Here is a 20,326-nt window from a genome sequence, read left to right as displayed (position 1 = left end):
AGAGACAGAGACAAAGAAAGGCAGAGAGAGAAGGAAAGGGAAGGAGAAAGGGAGAGAGAGAAGGAAAGAGAGAGGAGAGAAAGGGAGAGAGAGAGAGGTAGATGAATTTGGCTTCAGAAGACACGAGTTTGACTCCCAGCTTCGCTCCTTATTATCTGTGCAACACTGGACTAATCCCTTCCTTTATCTGGGCTCCAGTTTCTTTGCCCGTAAAGTGAGGAAGCTGAACTGTGTAATCTCTAAGCTCCCTTCTAGCTCAAACTCCTATAATTTCACTTATGATTTGAATCCCTACAAAGGTGCCAGCTTTCATGTTACCAAGGCGGTATCTTCCTAATTCACCATAAAACCTCTCAGACTCCTCCATTTTGCTTGAGAAGGGCCCTTCGAGACCATCCAGTGTGTCCCCCTCTATTTGACTGCAGAAGTGCCCCAAGGGCTTCGCCAAGGGCAAATGACCAGTGAGGGGCAGAAGTGGCATCAACTCTAAGTCCGCTGCCTCTAGCCCCAGCTTTTCTACCACCCCAGGCTTCTTCCTTGAGTTTATTCTGCCATGAAATGTGCCAGACACACTTCAGAGAGCAGGAGGCTGGCCTGGCAGATGGCATTGTGCTGCCCACTCTCACTCACGGTCCTAGGAGGCAAGCAGCTCAGCCTGACCTGGGAATGAGGGCTCTCCCCTCCCCCTCTGCCCAAAGAGTCTCCACTGGCCAGAGCAGGGTTTGGGGGGGTGGGGGAGCTTCAGTCCCCACCTAGGTCTGACAATGACAGTGGTCCCTTGCTACCTAGAACACCAGCCAGTCATTGCAAGGAAGCCACCCATAAACCCAGAAGAGGCGGGGTCTGGGATGCTGAGTCCACCTCTAACATTGTTTTTCCTTCTCTTCCCAGTGTGCAGCGATGAGCACCCCTGTGAGGGTATGAGCCGCCATGCCACCTTTGAGAACTTTGGCATGGCCTTCCTCACGCTCTTCCAGGTCTCTACTGGGGACAACTGGAATGGGATCATGAAGGTAAATGGGGACCAGGAGGGAGGATCAGGTGGGAGGATAGACGGAGGAAGGAAGGAATGGATAGAGAAAAGGAGGAAAGGATAGATGGAGGAAAGAAAGTATGGACAGAATAAGGGAGGGAAGAAGGGACAGGTGGAGAAAGGAAGAGATGGATAGAAGTGAAGAAGCAAAGAGGAAAGGACAGGTAAATGAAGAGAGGAAGGAAGGGAGGAAGGAAGAAAAATAAACAGATTTTTGTGTAATTAATGGATAAATTAATATAGGGAAAAATCCCTTAGCAGCAAGATTCGATATCCCAAATACAGAGAGAGAGAGAGAGAGAGAAGGAGGAGGAGGAGGAGGAGGAAGAGGAGAAGAAGAAGAAGAAAGGGAGGAAAGGATAGATGGAGGAAAGAAGGGATGGATGAAGGAATGAAGGAGGGAGTAATGTTCCTCTCAAAATTCCCCAGGGTTGGGGGTGGGGAAAATTAAAGAACAAAGCAATGAAAGGAGTTTCGGTTGAGGTTTGGTCCCATTTTCACATTTTCGGCGATTCAATCCAACAAGCATAAACATCTGCCGTGTGCTGGGCACTATACCAGATGCTGGGGATGCAAACACAAAAAACACTCCTTGCCCTCACAAAACTTCCAGTCTACTGGGGAAATGATCAGTCACTGATAACTAACACTGGGGATATCCGGAAGGGCCTCAGGTAGGAGATGCTACCTGGGCTGAGCCTTGAGAGAAGCCAAGGGTTTAAAGAGACAGAGATGAGCAAGGAAAGCGTTGCCAGCTTTCTGGAATCAGTGACCCTGCTGTGAAATGACTTGAACGCACCAGCAGGCCTTCCCTTCCCTCTCCTCTCCAGTTGTCTGCCCGTCCACATCCCACTCAGTGAGATCTTGGGGAAGGCAGTGTGTGCAAGTGGAGAGAGTCCTGGGCCAAAGGCAAGAGGCCTGAGTTTTGGTCTCAGAATTCATTCATTCATTCATTCATTCATTCAGCAAACATTTCTTGAGTACCTGCTATGAACAAAGCCTTGGGCCAGGCTCTGAAGGACACAGAAAGACAAATAAGACATGATCTGTGCCTCAGTAGTTCAGTCTAGAAGGTGGTTGAGACACCCATGCCAATAACTATCATGCATATTACACATTAGCGTGTTGGGGACACAAAAACGAAGTGTCAGGTGAGGTCAGCAGCGGAACGGGACACCCACAAATAGAACCACGGGAACACGTCTACATTGGGAACAAGCCTCAATGAGATAGAATGTAAACTGGCACCCTAAAAGGAGCCCTGGTTATGAGGGGATGAATGCCAGCTCTGCCAGGGGCTCCTGGCTGTGTGACCTTAGCATCCCACTGTTCCTCTGAGAGCCTCAGTTTCTTCATTTGTAAAATAAGAGTTGAACTCATTGGCCTTCCAGGGTGCCTTTTCACTCTCAGATGGCACCCGTCTGGGTTTCCAGTCCACGAGGAGCTGGACAGACTCAGGCCAGGAAGGGCTAATCACTGGGAATTCGCTAAAGTAAGCAAGAGGAGGAAGCCGAGGGGGTGGTGGAGAGGAGGCTGGAAATTCCCCCGCCCTTCTCCCGAGCCTCGTGGCCGTGAAATTAATGGGCACAAGACCAAAAAAAAAAAAAGGGGAGCCCAGTGGAATGGGCCGTCCCGCTGTCCAAGGCCTCACCGCGGGGCGCGGGGGTTCTGCCGCACGCTCCCCCGGGCGGTTGGCGGCAGGGCCCCTCCAGGCTCCAGGCGCAGCAGGTGACGCTGGCCCTGCGTCCTCTGCCCCCACCCAGGACACGCTGCGGGACTGCACCCACGACGAGCGCAGCTGTCTCAGCAACCTCCAGTTCATCTCGCCGCTGTACTTCGTCAGCTTCGTGCTCACCGCCCAGTTCGTCCTCATCAACGTGGTGGTGGCCGTGCTGATGAAGCACCTGGACGACAGCAACAAGGAGGCGCAGGAGGATGCGGAGATGGACGCCGAGATCGAGCTGGAGATGGCCCACGGCCTCTGCCCGCGGAGCTCGGGCTCCCCGGGCTCCGGCAAAGGCGGAGGCTGTGCGGCCGGCGCGGGGCCTCCCGCCGAGCCCGAGGCGCGCCGCTGCTTGCGCTGTTACTCCCCGGCCCAGGTAGGGGGCTCCCAGGGGCGCAGCCCTTACCCAGCCCGGGAGGACAGGGGGGTGACCGCGGCATCGCGGTGTGGGAGTGCGGCATGGCTGGCCCAGTGCTGAATCGGCTGGGCCCGAGCCCTGAGACCGGGAGAGGACGGGAATGGCAAAGGAGAGGGGCCGAGCTGGGCCGCGGAGGGGGATTTCACAGTTGAACAGGGGTTCGTGGAGTGAGTTAGCCCTCAGGGGCGCGGTGGCCAGCAAACATGACCGGCGAGGACGGGAAGGCTGGCTGGCTGCCTGGCAGGAGGTGGATGGGGCCTTTGGAGCATCCCTGGGCTTTGAAGGCCAAGTCTGGTTTGGTGGAGACTGATGTGGGCCTGGAGGCCTGGCAGGGCAGGAGTGGTATGAAACCTCTCCCGAGACCAGAGGCGCTGGCCTCTTCTTTCAGAAGACTAGGCAAAACTTGGAAATACAGCCTAGTGCAGTGGATAGAGCACCCACAGAGGATATGGGTTCAAATCCTGGCTCCCCTACTTACTAGCTGACCTAGAACAGTTCCCCTCCCCTCTCTGGGCCTCAGTTTCCTCCTCTGTAAAATGAGGTGGTTAGACTAGGTCATCTCCAAGCCTCCTCCAAGTCTGGATCTCATGAACTCCCAACACTGCCCCAGGCCCCAGGAGGCCGTGCCCCTCACCTCCACTTCCTTGCACTTCTTCCCCCAGATTCCCACCGAGCATCGCTGTTCCGCTCTGGCTCCTTCCAGTAATTTCTCCCCTCCTCCTCCCCACCCCCTTCCTTCTTGTCCCCCCCTAGGAGAACTTGTGGCTGGACAGTGTCTCTTTAATTATTAAGGACTCCTTCGAAGGAGAGCTAATGATGATCGATAACCTGTCCGGCTCCGTCTTCCACCATTATTCCTCCCCGGCTGTGTGCGAGAGGTGTGATCATGACCAGCAAGAGGTAACATCTGGGCAGGGGTCCTGGGGGGAAGGGGCCACTCCCCCACCCCACCCCACCCCCAGCTGGCACAGGCTTAGGCAGCAGCTTGGGATCTGTTCCATGACCTGGCTCCTTTCACGGTTGGCCAGTGTCTTCCTTGGCAGGGCTGGTTGGGGAGGGACCATGGGATAAGAGGGCAGAAAGGGCAGCCTTGTGTATGGTGTGGGGGGCAGTCCCACAGTATGCTCCTCAGTTGCCAGAGCAGCTCCTTCTATCCATTGGTACTTGGCTAGAATTTCTGGAGACTTGAGTTCAAGTGCTGACTCCATGCTGTGTGACCTTGGGCCAGTTATGTGACCTGTCTGGGTCCTATTTTCTTTGTATGTTAAACAGGGAGTGCAGTCCCTGTCTGACCCTGCCCTGGCTACCTCATGGGGTTGTTGTAAGAAAAGAATGAGGCAGTAGACTGGGAATGGGGATGGCAGAAGGTGGTCAGAACCACATGAGCTGTTCTTGTAAGTGGGGAAAATGGCATGGAATGTGCCTTCAAGTCACGTCTTTTAGAGACTTGAGTTGGAGAGTGAGAATGGGGGATGTGGCAAGCTAGAGATATGGCAGCTGCTAGAGAAGCTGGAGCTGGGTACCTAGGATGTGGCCAGCTGGATTCGAAAGAAGTGACCTCACTAAATGGTAGCTTCTTCTTTTAACTAATTATTCTTCCTAACTAGGTATTAAGCTTGTTTCTGTCTCTGGAAAGACTGCATAGAATATCAAGCACCTTCTAAATTTTGGCACCCTGGGTCACAGCTCTGGTTGCCCTGCTCTAGCTATGGATCTGCCAAGGGTTCATGCCAAGACCGTTGTCAATCTTGACCTCTTGAAGTGATCTTGCTTTTGGGCATTTCTAATGACCTGAGGGAGCTTTCCTTGTCCCCAGAATGGAATAGAAGAGAGAATCCTAGATTAGGAGCCAAAGAGAACCAAATTTGAGTCTTGGCTCTACCATTAACATCTAGTGTGACATTGGGCAAAGCATAATCCATCTCTGGGCCTCAGGTTTCCCACAAATAAAATGAGGGGGTTGAACTGGTCCCTTGCAGCTCTAATAATCTGCCCCATCCCCAGCTCTGACATGCCCTGTTCTAAGTTCCCTCCCAACTCTGACATTCCCTGTTCTAAGGCCCCTCCCACTTCTGACATTCTGTGTTCTAAAGTTCCTCCACCAGTGCATCCTTGGGGCAACCTCTTCTGGTCCCAGCCTGTAGCTCTGTCTGCTGATTTTGAAGTTCCCTTTCCAATGGACAGGAGGCAAAGGCATCCTCCTATCCATCTAGCTTGGGAGGAAACTCCTTCCTGCTCCATGAAGGAGAGCCTTCTGCTTCTCTGGCTGTAGTGTGCCATCCGCCATCCCTGCTTAGGCAGAAAGCCTTTCTCTTGTTCTGCTATTTGATCAGATTCCTGGGTCCCTGTTCTCATCTCACCCTCTCCTTCTATAGATACTGTTTCCAGCTGGAGGGTAGCCCTCTCTGACCTTGTGCAGTCCAGACCCTGCCCAAATGGCTCTAGAGTATTTGGAGAAAGTAGATCAAATCCAGAGAGAACTGGGTGAACACTCATCCGTTTCTAACCCAATCTCTGAGTTCAGAAAAATAGCTTCCCTTCTCCAGGCCTGTTTCCTTACATGCAAAATTTGGAGATTCAACCAGATGGCCAGAGGCCTGGAAAGTTCCTTTTTAGCTTTAAAATCCCAGAATTTCGTGACTCCTCAGATATGGTCCTTTTTCCCTAAGATGCCTGTAACAGCCTGTGAGGGGGGGTGCTATGACCTCTTCCTGTCTCCCCTGATTCTCTCTCCCTCCAAGCCCAGCAATGGCCTTGTAGCATGAAACTTCTCCCTACCTTCTCTACCTCCAACCCCAGCTGTGACTCACTAGGTGGTTACAGCATCATAGATCCAGATCTGGAAGATCAGAGACCATTTATTTCAACTTCCTAATTTTACAAAGAAGGAAACTGAGGTTCATTGAGGTTAAGTGTCTTACCCAAGGTCACCCAGGTAGTAAGCATCAGAAGCAAGATTTGAACCCAGGTCCTCCGATTACAGAGTCAATGTTCTTTCCACTGTACCACGCTGCCCTCCTTGACTTCCTTTTGACTACCCCTCAGCCATCCCTCAAGCTCAATGATGGCTCCATGACTACTCCCCATTCCTCCTTCCACAAGCCCAAGGATGGCTATCTGAAAAATGTCTGTCCTTGCATCGATCAGAGTCCATATGTCTTTCCAGATTGTTTCCCCTTTTATTTTTGTGGCTGGCCATTGTATAGATAATTCTCTCGGTTCTGCTTACTTTTGTTTCCATCAGTTCATACAAGTCTCTCCGAGTTTCTCTGAATCTAGCCTTTTTGCCATTACTCATGGTATGGAACTACCCTATTTCATTCATATGTCATAATCGGTTCAGTCATTCCCTCCATTACTGGGCATCCAATTTTTTCCTAGTTCTTTGCTCTTAGAATGGTTATATTTAACAATAAATATTTCTTTTTCTTGCCTCCTTTTGTACCTCCCTGCCCTTACCCACCTCCCAAGCCCATTGAAGGCTGAGCAGGTGGTTTGTGACTTCTTCCAGGTTCAGCTGGCTGAGGTGGAGGCCTTCTCCCTGAACTCAGACAAGTCCTCGTCAATCCTACTGGGGGATGATGTGAGCCTGGAGGATCCCCCGGCATGCCCTGTGGCCTCCAACGAGGTCAAGGTGAGAGAGGGATAAGTGGGAGGGAGGGTTGAACAGAACTGTCCCCCTGACTGTGAGAGGTTGCACGGGGTCCTTGGGATTCCCTTCAAACTCACATTGCATTGAAGCTCTTGGTACCAAGCTAGCCAACATGGCATCCCACATAAAGTCAGGAGAGCTGGATTCTTAGCCCCAGTGCTTCTAGTAACCAACTGTGTGACCCTAGAAAAATGACTCGCCTTCTCTGTGTTTCAATTTCCTCATCTGCCAAATGGGGTGAATAATTCTTTCCTCGTCTTCCTCATAGGCTAGTGAGGAGGACAAGGTGAGGTCATAGGTATGAAAGAGTCTCTGGAGAAGAAATTCTATTCCTGACAGGCATCAATGGGGAACAGCTGGGAAGGAGAAATAGGTATCCACTTAACGGAGCAGGGGGCTAGTCATTTCAGGTTTAGATCCGGGCTTGCGGGGGCAGAACCAGAACAGGAATAATTATCTCCAGATCACCCCAGATGGTGACCCCTGGGAACGGGAGAGCTAAGCAGTCACCCCCAGAGCAACCCTCTCAGGTTTGCAAAGTCCCACGGCAAGGTTTTCTCATTAGGGCCTCACTACAACCTGGTGAGGGAGGTGCTGTTCTGATGAAGAAACTGAGGCTGGAGAAATAAAGTGGTGGGTAAAGGTCATTGGCAAGATTGGAACCCAGGAGTGCCAGAATCCAAGCCCAGAGCTCTGCGCATGCGCCACACCACTTGTGTTTGAGAGTGGGTTTTTCTCTCAGTGGGAAAGAGCAAGATGAAATGAAGGCTTGTTTCACCTGCCCCTCCCTCATACATCCCAGTTCTTACCCACTGTCCAAGCCCGGGCTTTGTTAGCCATCATAAGCAGACTCGGAAGGGAGGGAGGAAGACAGCACAGTAAAATGGATAAGACCTCGGATCTGGAGTCCACAGGACCCGGGTTCAAGTTCATGGTCAGGCACGTCTTTCCTCTGTGAGTCTGGGCAAGTCCCTTCTTTTCCCTGGCCTCAGTTTCCTCATCTGTAAAATGAGGGAGCAGACTTTATGGACCCAGAGGTCCCATACAGCGCTACAGCCACCTCTCTGTGATCCCACAATTCGTTGATCGCGCAGGCAAAACCCCCTTCACCTGGGAGCCCCCAGCTACCTAAAGGTACAACTTCTCCAAAGCCAGCGCAAGACAAGCTCATCTACCAGACATCCCCGACTCTGCCAACGGCGCCAGTGCTCTCCCAGTCACCCAGAGCCAACCTTGGCTCCTCCCTGCCCCTGCCCCCCGCCCCCCGACATCTATCAGAGGAATTGCTCAGTCCTGTTTCCAAACCATCCGCCCTCCTCTCCAGTCTTGTGGCCAGCCCCCAGTTCAGTCTCTTTTTCCCTCTCCCCTGGACTGTTGTAATGGCCTTCTGATGCTGACGCGGGGAGCCCACCCATGGGAGGCAGAGGCAGTCCCAGAACCATGGGATTTTGAGATTCAGCCTGGCCTGTAGCTGAATTACTCTGTCGTCACAGATTCACCACCTGATAAATAAGCCCCTTACCATGCCCATTCCTGGATCACAAGAGGCGGGGGGAGGAGGAGACTGCAGACACCCTGAAACGCTTCCTCCTTCTCGACTCTTAGAAAGCTTCCTGAAGGTCTGGAGCCCAGGTCAGCCCACAGAAAATGCCCCCCTGAGATCCCTGGACAGTGCAGCTCTAGTCTTCCCCACCCCCTGAAGGTTCCCTTGGTCTGGGTCTACCCGAGCAACTTCCCTTCCCTGGGCCTTAGCTTACTTCTGTGTAAAATCAGAGTGCTGGACTACATGTCCTCGGGGGTCTCCTCCAGCCCTGACGTCAGCTCTAATATAACCCATGGTTATAGGTAGCTCATGACTCCCCCAGTCTAGTGAAGAAGACTGAAGTCCCTGCCCTCAGGGAGCCTCCGGTCTGATGGGGAGAGATGAGTCCCCCACACTCAGGTGGCCCCAGTTTGATGGTGGGGCCTGGATAGATCCATAGTATGAGCCCGGAGCTCTTGAACTTTCCCATCGGGAGTCCTACCTTGCAGTCAGCCAAGCAGTGAGATCTTCTTTGTGTGAATACTTCTGGAGGGAAGCCAGCTGTTTTCACACACACACACACACACACACACACACACTCCCTTTCCCCACTCCTTCTGTCTGCCACTGCTGACTCCCCACCTCTACCCTCTCTCTTTTTAAGCCAGAAATGCCCATCTCTTCTGCATTCTCCTCACCCTCCCCAGGGTCCTGGGTCCTTTCCTGTGACCCAAACAACATAGAGGTTTCCCCTCCCCTGATGGCAGAAAGCTCTGCCCTAGGAGTCGGAGAGTGTGGGAAACTGGAGAGCCAGACACTTGAACTAACAAAAAATCCTAACATTCTAGACATCGACATGGAAGAGGAAGGAACAGAGGGCCAGAGAGGTGGTGTAAAGGAGTGCCAGAGGCTAAGAGTCTTGCGCTTGGGGTGAGGAGGACCTGAGTTCATACCTCACCCTAGGTGCTTTCTAGCTGTGTGTCTGTGGGTAAATCACTCAACTTCTCTCAGGCTCATTTTACTTATCTTTAAAATGGAGATAATCATATCCCCAACCTCACAGGGTTGTTCTAAGGACCAAATGAGATAATACATGAGACAAGTGCTTTGTAAACCTTAAATCCTAGTTAATATGTAATTGTATTTTTGTTATTATTGTATAGTTAATATGTTAATATATTTGCTGCACAGCGTTAGGTGACGGCCTTAGGATTTGATTTTAAGGCATAGTATCTTCTCCTTGGAGCTGGAAGGGATCTTAGAGGCCATGAGGCTCAGAGAATAAAATGATTTGACCAAGGTCATACAGATAGTAAGCAGCAAACTTGGTCTCATGGTTACAAATCCAGTTTTCTGGGAGCCAAGTAATACAAGGTTTCCCGCTTGTCAAGTAATGAAACCATATCAGAATGTATTTATCATTGAAATTAGACAACATAATTTAATCTTTGAAGTGTGATGTAGTGGAAAGAGCTCTGGATTTGGAGTCAAATCCCAAATCTCCCACTTACTGCCTCTGTGACCCCAGGCAGTCCCTTGACACACGGGCCTCAGTTTCCTCATCTGTGAAATGAGAGGGTTGGATGAGTGGCCTCTGAAGTAAGTCCCTTCTCTCTCTCAAATCTGCAATCTGATGAATAGTCCCTGTGACACACAGAGTACAACTATGGTCCACCTCTGTTTTGCAGATGAGGAAACAGCCTCTGTGACAAACATTTTGTAGAGAGACGCTGATAGACCCTCAATGCGATTCAATTTGATAAACATTTATCACGTACCTGCTGTGTGCAGAGCACCAAGCTCCATCTGCAAAGGTAGAATCCTGACCTGAAGCAGCCACAGATTTAGGAAAGGTCCTTTAAGGCCCTTTCACATCTGGGCAGTAGCCGTCCACACCTGGGATGGGTCTCCTTTCTTCCACGTCTTATCACTCCCTGTGATTCCAACCCGTGTCAAAAATAATGGTTTCTTGTACGTGGCTTACTAAGCTCTCGTGGCTTCCCAAGGAGAAAGTTAGCTCCTCGAGGTCAGGGACTGTTTTATTTTTGCCCCGGTATGTCTGGTGCCTGGCACAAAGCCTGGGACATAGTATGATCTCATTTGAGCCTGCATTAAGCCAGGAATAGGCCAGATTGGGGATTATTGACCCATTTGACAGATGAAGAAACTGGGAATCAGAGGCATTTGGAGTCTTGCCAGGGCCACACAGCTAACAAAGAACAAAGCCGGCACCAGGGCCGGGTCTTCTGATTCTAAATCCAGTGCTCTCTCCGATGGAAACTCAGAGCCCCTTCAGCCTCTCAATCTGCCCTTCCTTCTCCAGCAGGGAGAGTCAGAGACTCCTGACCCCATCGAGATCGGGGACTCGGGAGAATGCTTCTTCCCGTTGTCCAACATGGCCGTTTCAGAGGCCCCAGAGAGCTACCTGTGTGAGATGGAGAAGGACCCCTTCAATCCTGTCCAGTCCTGGCTGAAACACGAGAGTGGTCAGGGTGAGGAGGGTTCCTGCCACTATTCTAGGGGGTGAAGGGGGGCCCTGCTTCTGAGGAATCCTAGACTCCGCCAAGCCCGAAGAGACCTCAGAGGCCATCTGGCCTAACCCCTACTCAATGCATGAACAATGTCCCCAAAGAAGGGCCATCTAGCCTTGACTTGGATATCCTCAGTGATGGGGAACTCACCCCTCCCACTGTTGAACAACCCTGATGGTTAGAAAGCCTTTTCTCGTATCAAGCTCAAACCTGCCTCCCCACCACTTCTATCTGGGAGGATCCTATAAGGAGACCAATTCCCAGAGCCCAGCCCTGGGGCTCCTGTCAGAGACAGAGTCCAAGGCTGAGCCGTGGGAGCGGAGAGTATTGGGATCATCAGTGGGGTGGCTGTTGGCCTTTTCCATCTGGCAGTGGCCAGTTCTAATCCTCCGTTCCTTGATGGCTACATCATCGCTGTTCTGAAAGCAGAGGGGAGAGTCTAAACATTCTGGTGGGGTGCTGGCCTAGCTCAGAGGACCCACAAAGTCTGTCCCCTCAGCCCGCTCCTCTGCTCAGAGTGAACCTACCCCCCACAGTAGTGACAGCAGCCCGGCCCCTGGGAGAGTCTCATCCTTGGGACCTCTTTTCTTTCTGCTCTGACAGTTCCGGCCAGTCCTTTCTCACCTGATGCTGCCAGCCCTCTCTTGCCCATGCCTGCAGAGTTCTTTCATCCAGCTGTGGCCAGCAGCCAGAAGGCCGAGGAGAAGGCCGCCTGCAAGGAGACCCTGCCCAAGATCTCCCTGCAGGGCTCCTGGGCATCCTTACGATCTCCAAGCGTCAACTGCACCCTCCTCCGACAGGTAGGGGCCGGGGCCCAGCCTAGCTTCCCTTCTGCTCCAGAGGCAAAGGTGAGCGGGTTGGGGAGATGGGGGCCAGCTCCAGCTTAGAGGGGGTCACCCACAGGGTTAGGCCTATATGCCACATTCAAGGCCAGTTAGCAGATGGTGAAAGCAGCCGTCCCCCAGAGTCCAGAGAAGGGCGACCACAGAGGCTCTCAGGGCGGACTGGCAGGAAAGCCCAGCGCTGGCACCCAGAAGGCTAGGGCAGGGGCAGAGTCAGAGGTCCCGCCTTGACCAAGTCGCTACAGAGCCTCAGTTTCCTCATTTGTAAAACAAGGCAGGGGGAGATGGAATGACCTCCAGGCTGTCTTCCAGCCCGAGGCCTATGATCTTTTAGGCCATAGAAGAGGTGAGGCCGCAGTGTGGAAGAGCGGAAAGAGGGTTGGCTCTGGGCCACAAGGAGCCGGGTTCAGATTCCGGCTTTGCCACTTACTTCAATGTGACCTAGAGCAGCATGCTTTCTCTCTCTGGGCCTTGCTTTCCCTCTCTGTAAAGTGATCTCCATGGTCACTTCCAGCTGGAGATCAGGGCACCGAGTTTAGGTTGCTTACACATCACTCTTGTTCACAGTCTCTCGAGGCTGGCCATACTGGTCTCTCGCTGTTTCCCACACACAGCATCCCCTCCTCTCCAGGCCTTTGTACCAGCTGCCCCCACCCACCCCTAAATGCACGCCCTCACTTTGCCTTGAAGAATCCCTGGTGTCCCTAGAATGCAGCTCGAGTCTGGCCTTCCTGAAGCCTTTCCTGGGCCTCCTGGAAGCCGGGGCCCCCCTCCCCCCAGATAGTGTAAATATTGTGTCTGTATTTATACGTGTGTATTTATGCGTACCTGTATCTTTATAGACACATACTTATATGTTTGTACATCTATTTCTACACATCTACATACATTTATATTTATACATATATATCTTCACACATATATAAATACCTGTTCATACATGTTTATATATACAGATATCTCTATACATGTATACATGTCTTTATACACATACATACATGTTTCTGTGTATTTATGCATATCTGTATAGATTTATACCTATGCACATATATTTATACATACATGTCTGTACATACATCTTTATACATATATCAATATATAAATATATGTATTTATATATACACGAATATTTATACATATATATACCCATGCATATGTCTTTATACATATTTATACATATAAACCTATATTTATACATGTTTACATACATTTATACCTATACACACATACATTTATTCATGTATTTATATATATCTTTATACACATATAAATACATATTCATACACATATACATATTTTTATATACATGTCTTTATACATATACATACATATTTATTCATATATCTATGTATATTTGTATACATTTATACCTATATGCACACACATATATACATCTTTATACATATTCATACACATATATGTATATACACACATATACATGTATTTATACACACATGCCTATGTCTTTATATATATACAGACATATTTATACATACATACCTATATTTTTACATATTTATGTGCATTTATACCTATACACACATATTTATTCATATATGTATATCTATATCTTTATACATATGTAAATACATACATATTTATATACATATATTTATACACACATGCATGTCTTTATACACATGCATACATATTTATACGCATTACCTATATTTGTATGCACATGTTTACATACATTTATACCTATACACACATATATTTATACATACATATTTATGTGTACGTCTTTATACACATATACATGCATATTCACACATGTATTTATACATATATTTATATACATATACACACATCATTATACATCTATACATACACATTTACACATATATCTTTATGCATATTTATACACATGCATATATTTATACACATATGTACATATGCACGTATACATTGCTTCCCTTGCTACAACGTATGCTCCTCGAGGGCAGGCACTGGTCTATCTTGTCTGTGTGTCCACAGCATCCATATCAGTGCCTGGCATATAGTAGACACTTTGACATGTGTTCATTGACTGGACAGCTACTGCAGAGGCAAACCATTCCTATGTCCACGAATATGACGTGGCCCAGTATTTACCCTGATACTTGGCAACTTCAATGCCGGCATGAGCCTGGAGGATGACAATAAAGTCTATTTTGGAAAATATGATTCAGGATGAAGAAATAAGAGAGGTCTTGTCGATGACTCAGAGGTCTCATGTGACTATGTCATGAACATTCTATTCAAGGAGAGGGTGCTGAACGCAGCGAACGCTGAACAACCTGATGACAAGTGAAAGTGCCCGCATCTTAGTGGACAGGAAATGGCTGGCTGGGGAGGGGAGGGGAGGGCTGCTGCTGACTCGTTTCGGAATCAACTGTCCGTGCATGGACACTGTGGTTGGATGATCCACTGATTAGAGCAGTCAGAATGAACCCCACGTTAGGAGAAGGGACAAAGATGAAATGCCACCGATGTGATCTCAGTAATTCAACGAGCTGTTGAGTGAAAAATGGGGAATGGATGAAAGTCTCCATGTCTTAGAGAAGTCCGCCCCCAGTAGAAGACGCCTGGGCCAGCAAACGCCCTGCCAGGCAGAGACATGCGACAGCCTCTGGTTTGCAGTACAGACTCATCTGCAAAAGATTATGGGAGGAAATGATGAGTGACTGTGGGCTTTTCATAAAACAGGGAAAATAAGTAGAAGGGAAATGAGCCTTCGGAGAGCTTAGTGTGAGGTCCAGCTAAGCCACACAAACCATCCTAAGAACATCCAGATGAAACCAGGGGAGCACAAGAGCTAGGTGGGAAGTAGGAGAGATCTGGGGCATTTCCACAATGGTTGATTCTCATCCGGAATGATCACGGAATGACCCATCTGGATTCTGCCACCTCAATGCCCAGTGCGCCATGCAGGAGCGTGCCCAAGGCACCCAAGGAAATGGAGTCAGGAAGAGCGCGGCTGGACCTGACTGAGAGAAGAAATCTGTGAAGGGACAGCGAGAGACCAATTTTCACAATTATCTCAAAGAAGGGAAGATTCCCCTAGAACAGATCACAAATGGTACTATTACCCTCAAAAAGGGTGAACTGGAAGACATCAGGAACTATTGACTCATGTACCTACTTATTCTTCTCCACAGAATCTTTATGTAGATTGCCTGTGGTCTATGTACACCTCAGGGGTGTCCTTGAGGAAAACTGGAGATGGGAATGGTCTGGATTTTCTAGAAAAGTCTCTAAATAGCCCACATCATCATAGTCACAAAATGGACTAAAGGTTCAGAGAGTACTAGAACCTACCATCCCAGCTTTGTAGATTACAAAAGAGTATTTGATCCCATAGAGAAAGGTGGAGTCTCAAAAACCGTTCTCCAGCCAGGTGTCTCCCTTGAATATGAATTGTTGTTGTTGTTGAGTTATTTTTTAGCTGTGTCTGATTCTGTGTGACCCCCCCCCCCCCACCGTGGGTTTTGTATTTTTTTTTTTTGGCAAAAATACTGGAGTGATTTGCCATTTCCTTCTCCAGTTTGTTTTACCGATGAGGAAACTGAGGCAAACAGGGTTAGGTGATTTACCCAGGGTCACACAGCTAGTAAGTGTCTGAGATCAGATTTGAACTCACATCTTCCTGACTCCAGGCCTAGCTCTCTATCCACTGCACCACCTAGCTGCCCCTTCAATTATAGTTTAATATAATTAAAGGAAGAGACCACTCTTAGAGATTAAGACAGAGGACAAGAAAGCTGGACGTTAAAGAAAACTTAAAGAAAGATTTGAAACAGAATCATAAAGGCCCAGAAGTGGAAGGAACCCTATTGGCAGTCTGGTCCAGGACTTCTTAAACTTTTTTCACTCGTGGCCCCTTTGGCATTGCATGGGCTGAGGACGTGTGCAGTACAAAGTGCATATGCTTTGTGTCCAGAACCAAGGCTGCAGCAAAGTTGCTGGATTCAGCGTGGGCAAGTGCTGCCAGAAACAGCTCAGATTCATTACGAGTTTGATTTTGAATTGATTTTTGGTGGTTGTATATTCAGAAACTTTTTACTGTTGTTAATTTTTTGTGACCCTGTATGGGGTTGTGACCCACAGTTTAAAAAGTGCTGACCTAGTCCACCCTATCCCTAAAAAAGAATCACCTTTCTCTTTGGTGGGAGGGAAGAGGACCAAACCTGTGACTTCATTAGTCCAGCGAACTCTCACCTTGGGAATGACCTTTGCCAATGTCAAGGGGCACCTTCTTTGTGACGTGGCATCTTAGAGCTGCCTGGGACTCTGAAAGGTCACCCTACTTGTTTGTGATGATGAAACCGAGGCTCAGAAGTTCAATACTTTGCCTAATGTCACATAGCTGGCAGATTTCGAAGGTGGGATTTGAACCTCTGACACCTGAATGTCACTGGTGGTGGGCTTCCTTATTATGGCCGGGCCAGAGCTCTGTCCACCTCACCGTGCTGCGTCTGATCCCACCAGGGAGAAAAATCAAGGGGACGCTTGCGAGGTCTTGCAGAGTCCAAAGAAAAGAGCACCTGTAGATGGGGAAGCCCTCCAGGCGTTCCCATTTCTGATGACATTGACCTGATTCCATAAAGCCACAGAATACTTGGAGGGGAAACCAACGTGGGAAGGGTGCTTGGAGCCCAGACCATGCCGTTCTGTTGCATGGCCAGCCCCTGGCACGGGTGCATCGGTGTAGATCAGTACCTTGGACACCTTGGACAGACTCTGAGCTGGACCCTCGGCTGAGCCCATAGCTGACCCGGGGAGAAGCGCAGGCAGGATTGCCCTTGGAAAATGGTAGGAACCAGAACTGCTCCTGGCGCCGAGGTCAATCTCTTTCCACCATTGTTCCCTGGCCCAGGGATGCTCAACAGTTGTGGAGGACGGAATGCCATGATCTCAATCACTCAGTCCACAAGATTTAGTAAGTGCCTACTGTGTGCCAGGCACTAACTGCTGAGGATACAAAGATACAGATGAAATAGTCCCTGCCCTCAAGGAGCTTACACTCTGTCAGGGAAAGTCACAAGATCTATTAAAGTATCCAAGCATTCTCACAGTGTCGTAGTATCCTAGAGTGAGGGCTGGAAAAAGCCTTCGGAGGTCATTCAACTCAACCCATAGCTGAGGATACTGCAGCCAAGAGAGGGAGGTGAAATCATCATCATCATAGGTCATATTCATATGGTGCTTTACACGTGCCAGGCACTTTACAATCATTATTTCATTTGATCCTCAAAATAACCCTGAGAGGTAGGTGCTCTTATTATCCCCATTTTACAGATGAAGAAATTGAGGCAAACCGAGATTGAGTGATTTGCCTAGGGTCACACAGCTAATAAATGTCTGGGGCTGGATTTGAACTCAGGTCTTCCTAACTCTAGACCCATCCACTGTGCCATCAGCTGCCTAAGGTTTCACAAGAAGTGCCAGAATGAACAGAAGAGAGGGAGAGCTGGAGGAGGAAAAGCGGCCGACAGAGGCAAAGAAGAGAGAGAGAGGGAGAGAGGGAGAGAGAGGGGGGGAGAGAGAGAGAGAGACAGACAGACAGACAGACAGATAGACGAAGGAAGGGAGAAGGGGAGAGAATGAGAGAGAGAGAAAAAGAAAGAGAGGGAGAGACAGAGAGAGAACAAGAGAGACAGAGACAGAGAGAGAGACTCGGAGGGAGAGAGAGAAAACCAGAGGAAAAGGGGGGAAGGGAGGAGAGGAGGGGAAAAACTGATTTCTTTTCACCCTTACAATCTATGTCACACACACACGGTGCTCAGCTGAGGGCCAGGCACCAAGGGTCCTTAAATACATACTTAGAATTAAGAACTGGAAGAAAACTTGAGTTTTGTTTTGTTCTGTTTTGTATCTCAGAATTCTAACCGTCTCATTTGGACAGAAGAAGGAGCCTGAGGACCAGAGGGGGGAGTCTGTTTGTCTTGGGGGCACACAGTGAATAGGGACAGAATGGCTAGGACAGCTTGGGGGCGAAGGCCGGGCCTCTCCCAAGAAGATGGCCCAATAGCTGTCCATGTGTGGTGGAAACAGCATGATTAGCTCCAGAGTCAGAAGACTTGGGTTCAAACCCTGGCTTTGCCTCTGCGTGCCCTTAGGCACCCGTTTCCTCATCCGTCACACAAGGGCCCCACCAGCTCCGAGATCTCCCCCCATCTCATTTCTCTCTCTCTCAGACCACAGAGAGCGACACCTCCCTGGACAACAGCCGGAGCAGCGGCTCGGTGGGCAGCCTTCAGACCACGCTGGACGACAGCCTGAATCTCAGCGACTCCCCCCAGTGCACCCTGGACCTCCCCTCCGCCCTGTGCCCCAGGCTGCCCGGTCCCCACGCCGGGGCCTCCCACAGAACTGTGGTGGCAGCTGCCCTGTCCCCGGCCTCTCGGCGCCGGAGCCTGCGAGGCCGCGGCCTCTTCAGCCTGCGGACCCTGCGAGGCCACCAGCGCAGTCACAGCAGCGGGGGCAGCACCAGCCCCGGCTGCACCCACCACGACTCCATGGACCCCTCTGACGAGGAGGGGGTGGGCAGCAGCCTCCAGGGTGGAGGCACCAACAGTAGTGAGCAATCGGAGACCCTCAGCAGCCTCTCCCTCACGTCCCTCTTCTCCCCCGCCCTCCCAGCCCCAGGCCTCCGGCTGGCTAAGAGGTGTAGCAGCACCAGCAGCCTGTCTACAGTAGGCCCCCTGTCCTCCACCAAGGGACCCTTGCCTCCCCTGGGGACTGAGGGCATGCAGCCCTACTCGGTCGACCCCAGGGGCTTCCTGTCTGCACCCTCCTGGGGGACAGACTTCTGCAAGGACCGCCGCTCAGCCAGCGAGGAGACCCAGGGGCCAGATGGCCACGCACGCAAGCAGCCTCCCCAGATGGAGCTTGGGGCAGGGGTAGCCAAGAGGAGCAGATGAGGTTCTCTGACCCCGGGGGGTGCAGGCCGAGGAGCGGTTGTGGCGGGGGTGCCCAGCGGGGGAAGGCCATTCACTGTGGCAGTCGCTTCCAAACTCCCACCGAAGTGAGCGAGCGAGCAAGAGTCTACCAGGGTCCCGGCTGGGGGTCGGACACACTTACCTCAGGCACGTGGGAGACTGAAGGGGTGTGCCCCTGAGCTGGAAGTCTCGTGGGCAGTGGGATAGGAAGAGCCGGGGCAGCTCGGCTCGGGTGGGGGCCTCTGGCCAGATGCGGAGCCAGATGAGGCCCTTTCCATATATATATCTATACATATATACATATATATACACACACAAAGACATATATATTTATTTATTTTTTTTACTGAAAGCTTACAACTTCCAGAAAGTGCTGAGAATAGAGAGGGGGTGGGACGGGGAGGTGGGGAAATGTTTGAGAAACAACACTTGCGCCCCAAGAGCGGGAGACAAGCAGGGTGGCCGGGTCGCTGCCCTTGGCAGGCCCTGAGGCCATTCAGTCTGCACGGGGGTGATCTGGGACAGCTCACTGAGGCCGCTAGCACTCCTGGGAAGGGCTCGGTTTTTGTCCTTTCATTCTTGATTGTATTTTAGGAGCCCCAAAGGCACGAGAACCCTAATTAGCAAATAGGTACATAGATGTTTTTCGTAGCTAAAACAGAAACAAAAAAAGGTGAGGGGAGGAAGGGTAGTTTTCCAGTAGTAGGAGAGAGGAGGTGGGCATGTGTCCCTGGGTAAGCCAGAGCCCCCTCCCGTGGCATACAGAACCACGTGGTGTCAGGACGGCCACCGGCCGATCCACGCTCAGGGGATGCCAGAGGCTCAGAAAGGTAGGTGACCTACCCGAGGTCACTCAGGGCGTCGCTGAATGACGGAGCTCGGGTCCAAGCCTAGGTCTCCGGAGGTTTTTTTTGACACTGAGTCCTGCACTCTGGTGCAGGCAGGATGTGAGGACGGACAGGTGGCATCTTCCTCTGCTGACCGTGCCCTCGGTCAGGCCTGGACGATGTTCCAGACCAAGGCCTACCCTCCCCTGCCCCTCCCTTGTTCCTGGAGCTGAGGGTCTGGGCGATGCCAGAGGCCCCCACTGTTCCTATAGCATGGGGTCCGTTCCTTGGTGCGTCTGCCCCTGGGCCTCTTGCTGTGATCACTTGAAGCTCCAGATCTTGGTATGGAGGGAAGGACTAGGGGCCAGTGTGATCCCTCCATCCATCTGTCTGTCTGTCTGTCACCCCAGAAGTTCTAAGTGTTTAAGCAATAGAGTTAGGCCTCAGAGAGACAGAGAAAAGGAAGAAGAATACTGAGTACGGGGCTCTGAGGGCCTGTGTACAACTAGGAGACGGTCACAGGCCCAGCAGAGCCTCGGCCAATGAGAGCTGGAAGGGATTTCAGTGCTTACTGAGTCTAGCTCCCTCATTTTACAGCTGAGGAAACTGAGGCCTGGAGAGTGCATATGACTTGCCAGGGTCAGCTAGTAAGTGTCGGAAGCAGAATTTGAACCCAGGTCTTCCTGATTCCCAAGTCCAATTCCTTGTCCTTTATGAGGGGAGTGGCTGGAAGGAGGGAGGGAGGCCCTTCTGTGGCCTAGGGCCAAGGTTAGCCCAGGACAGATGGACCCTAGTTTGGACCATGAGAGCTCCCATTGGGCGTGGGTGGGCTCATCTGTTTATGCCTCCTGAATC

At 50.7% G+C, this 20,326-nt stretch overlaps 1 protein-coding gene across 1 annotated transcript in view; it reads left to right on the top strand.

The window, feature by feature from the left end:
- CACNA1I (calcium voltage-gated channel subunit alpha1 I) overlaps positions 1-18,626 on the top strand; it is a 220,582-nt gene extending 201,956 nt beyond the window's left edge. Inside the window, 7 exon segments of the mRNA XM_027871198.1 lie at positions 892-1,013; positions 2,797-3,132; positions 3,928-4,074; positions 6,686-6,808; positions 10,675-10,840; positions 11,483-11,679; positions 17,901-18,626. Of these exon segments, the coding sequence (XP_027726999.1) occupies positions 892-1,013; positions 2,797-3,132; positions 3,928-4,074; positions 6,686-6,808; positions 10,675-10,840; positions 11,483-11,679; positions 17,901-18,626 (1,817 nt within the window).
- Positions 18,627-20,326: the final 1,700 nt, after the last annotated feature.

Source organism: Vombatus ursinus, unplaced genomic scaffold (genome assembly GCF_900497805.2).
Source record: "Vombatus ursinus unplaced genomic scaffold, bare-nosed wombat genome assembly UNPS02003292.1, whole genome shotgun sequence".
In the NCBI taxonomy this organism is placed as follows: domain Eukaryota; kingdom Metazoa; phylum Chordata; class Mammalia; order Diprotodontia; family Vombatidae; genus Vombatus; species Vombatus ursinus.
Note: the sequence above shows the minus strand (reverse complement) of the source record. Positions and strands in the feature narration are given on the sequence as shown.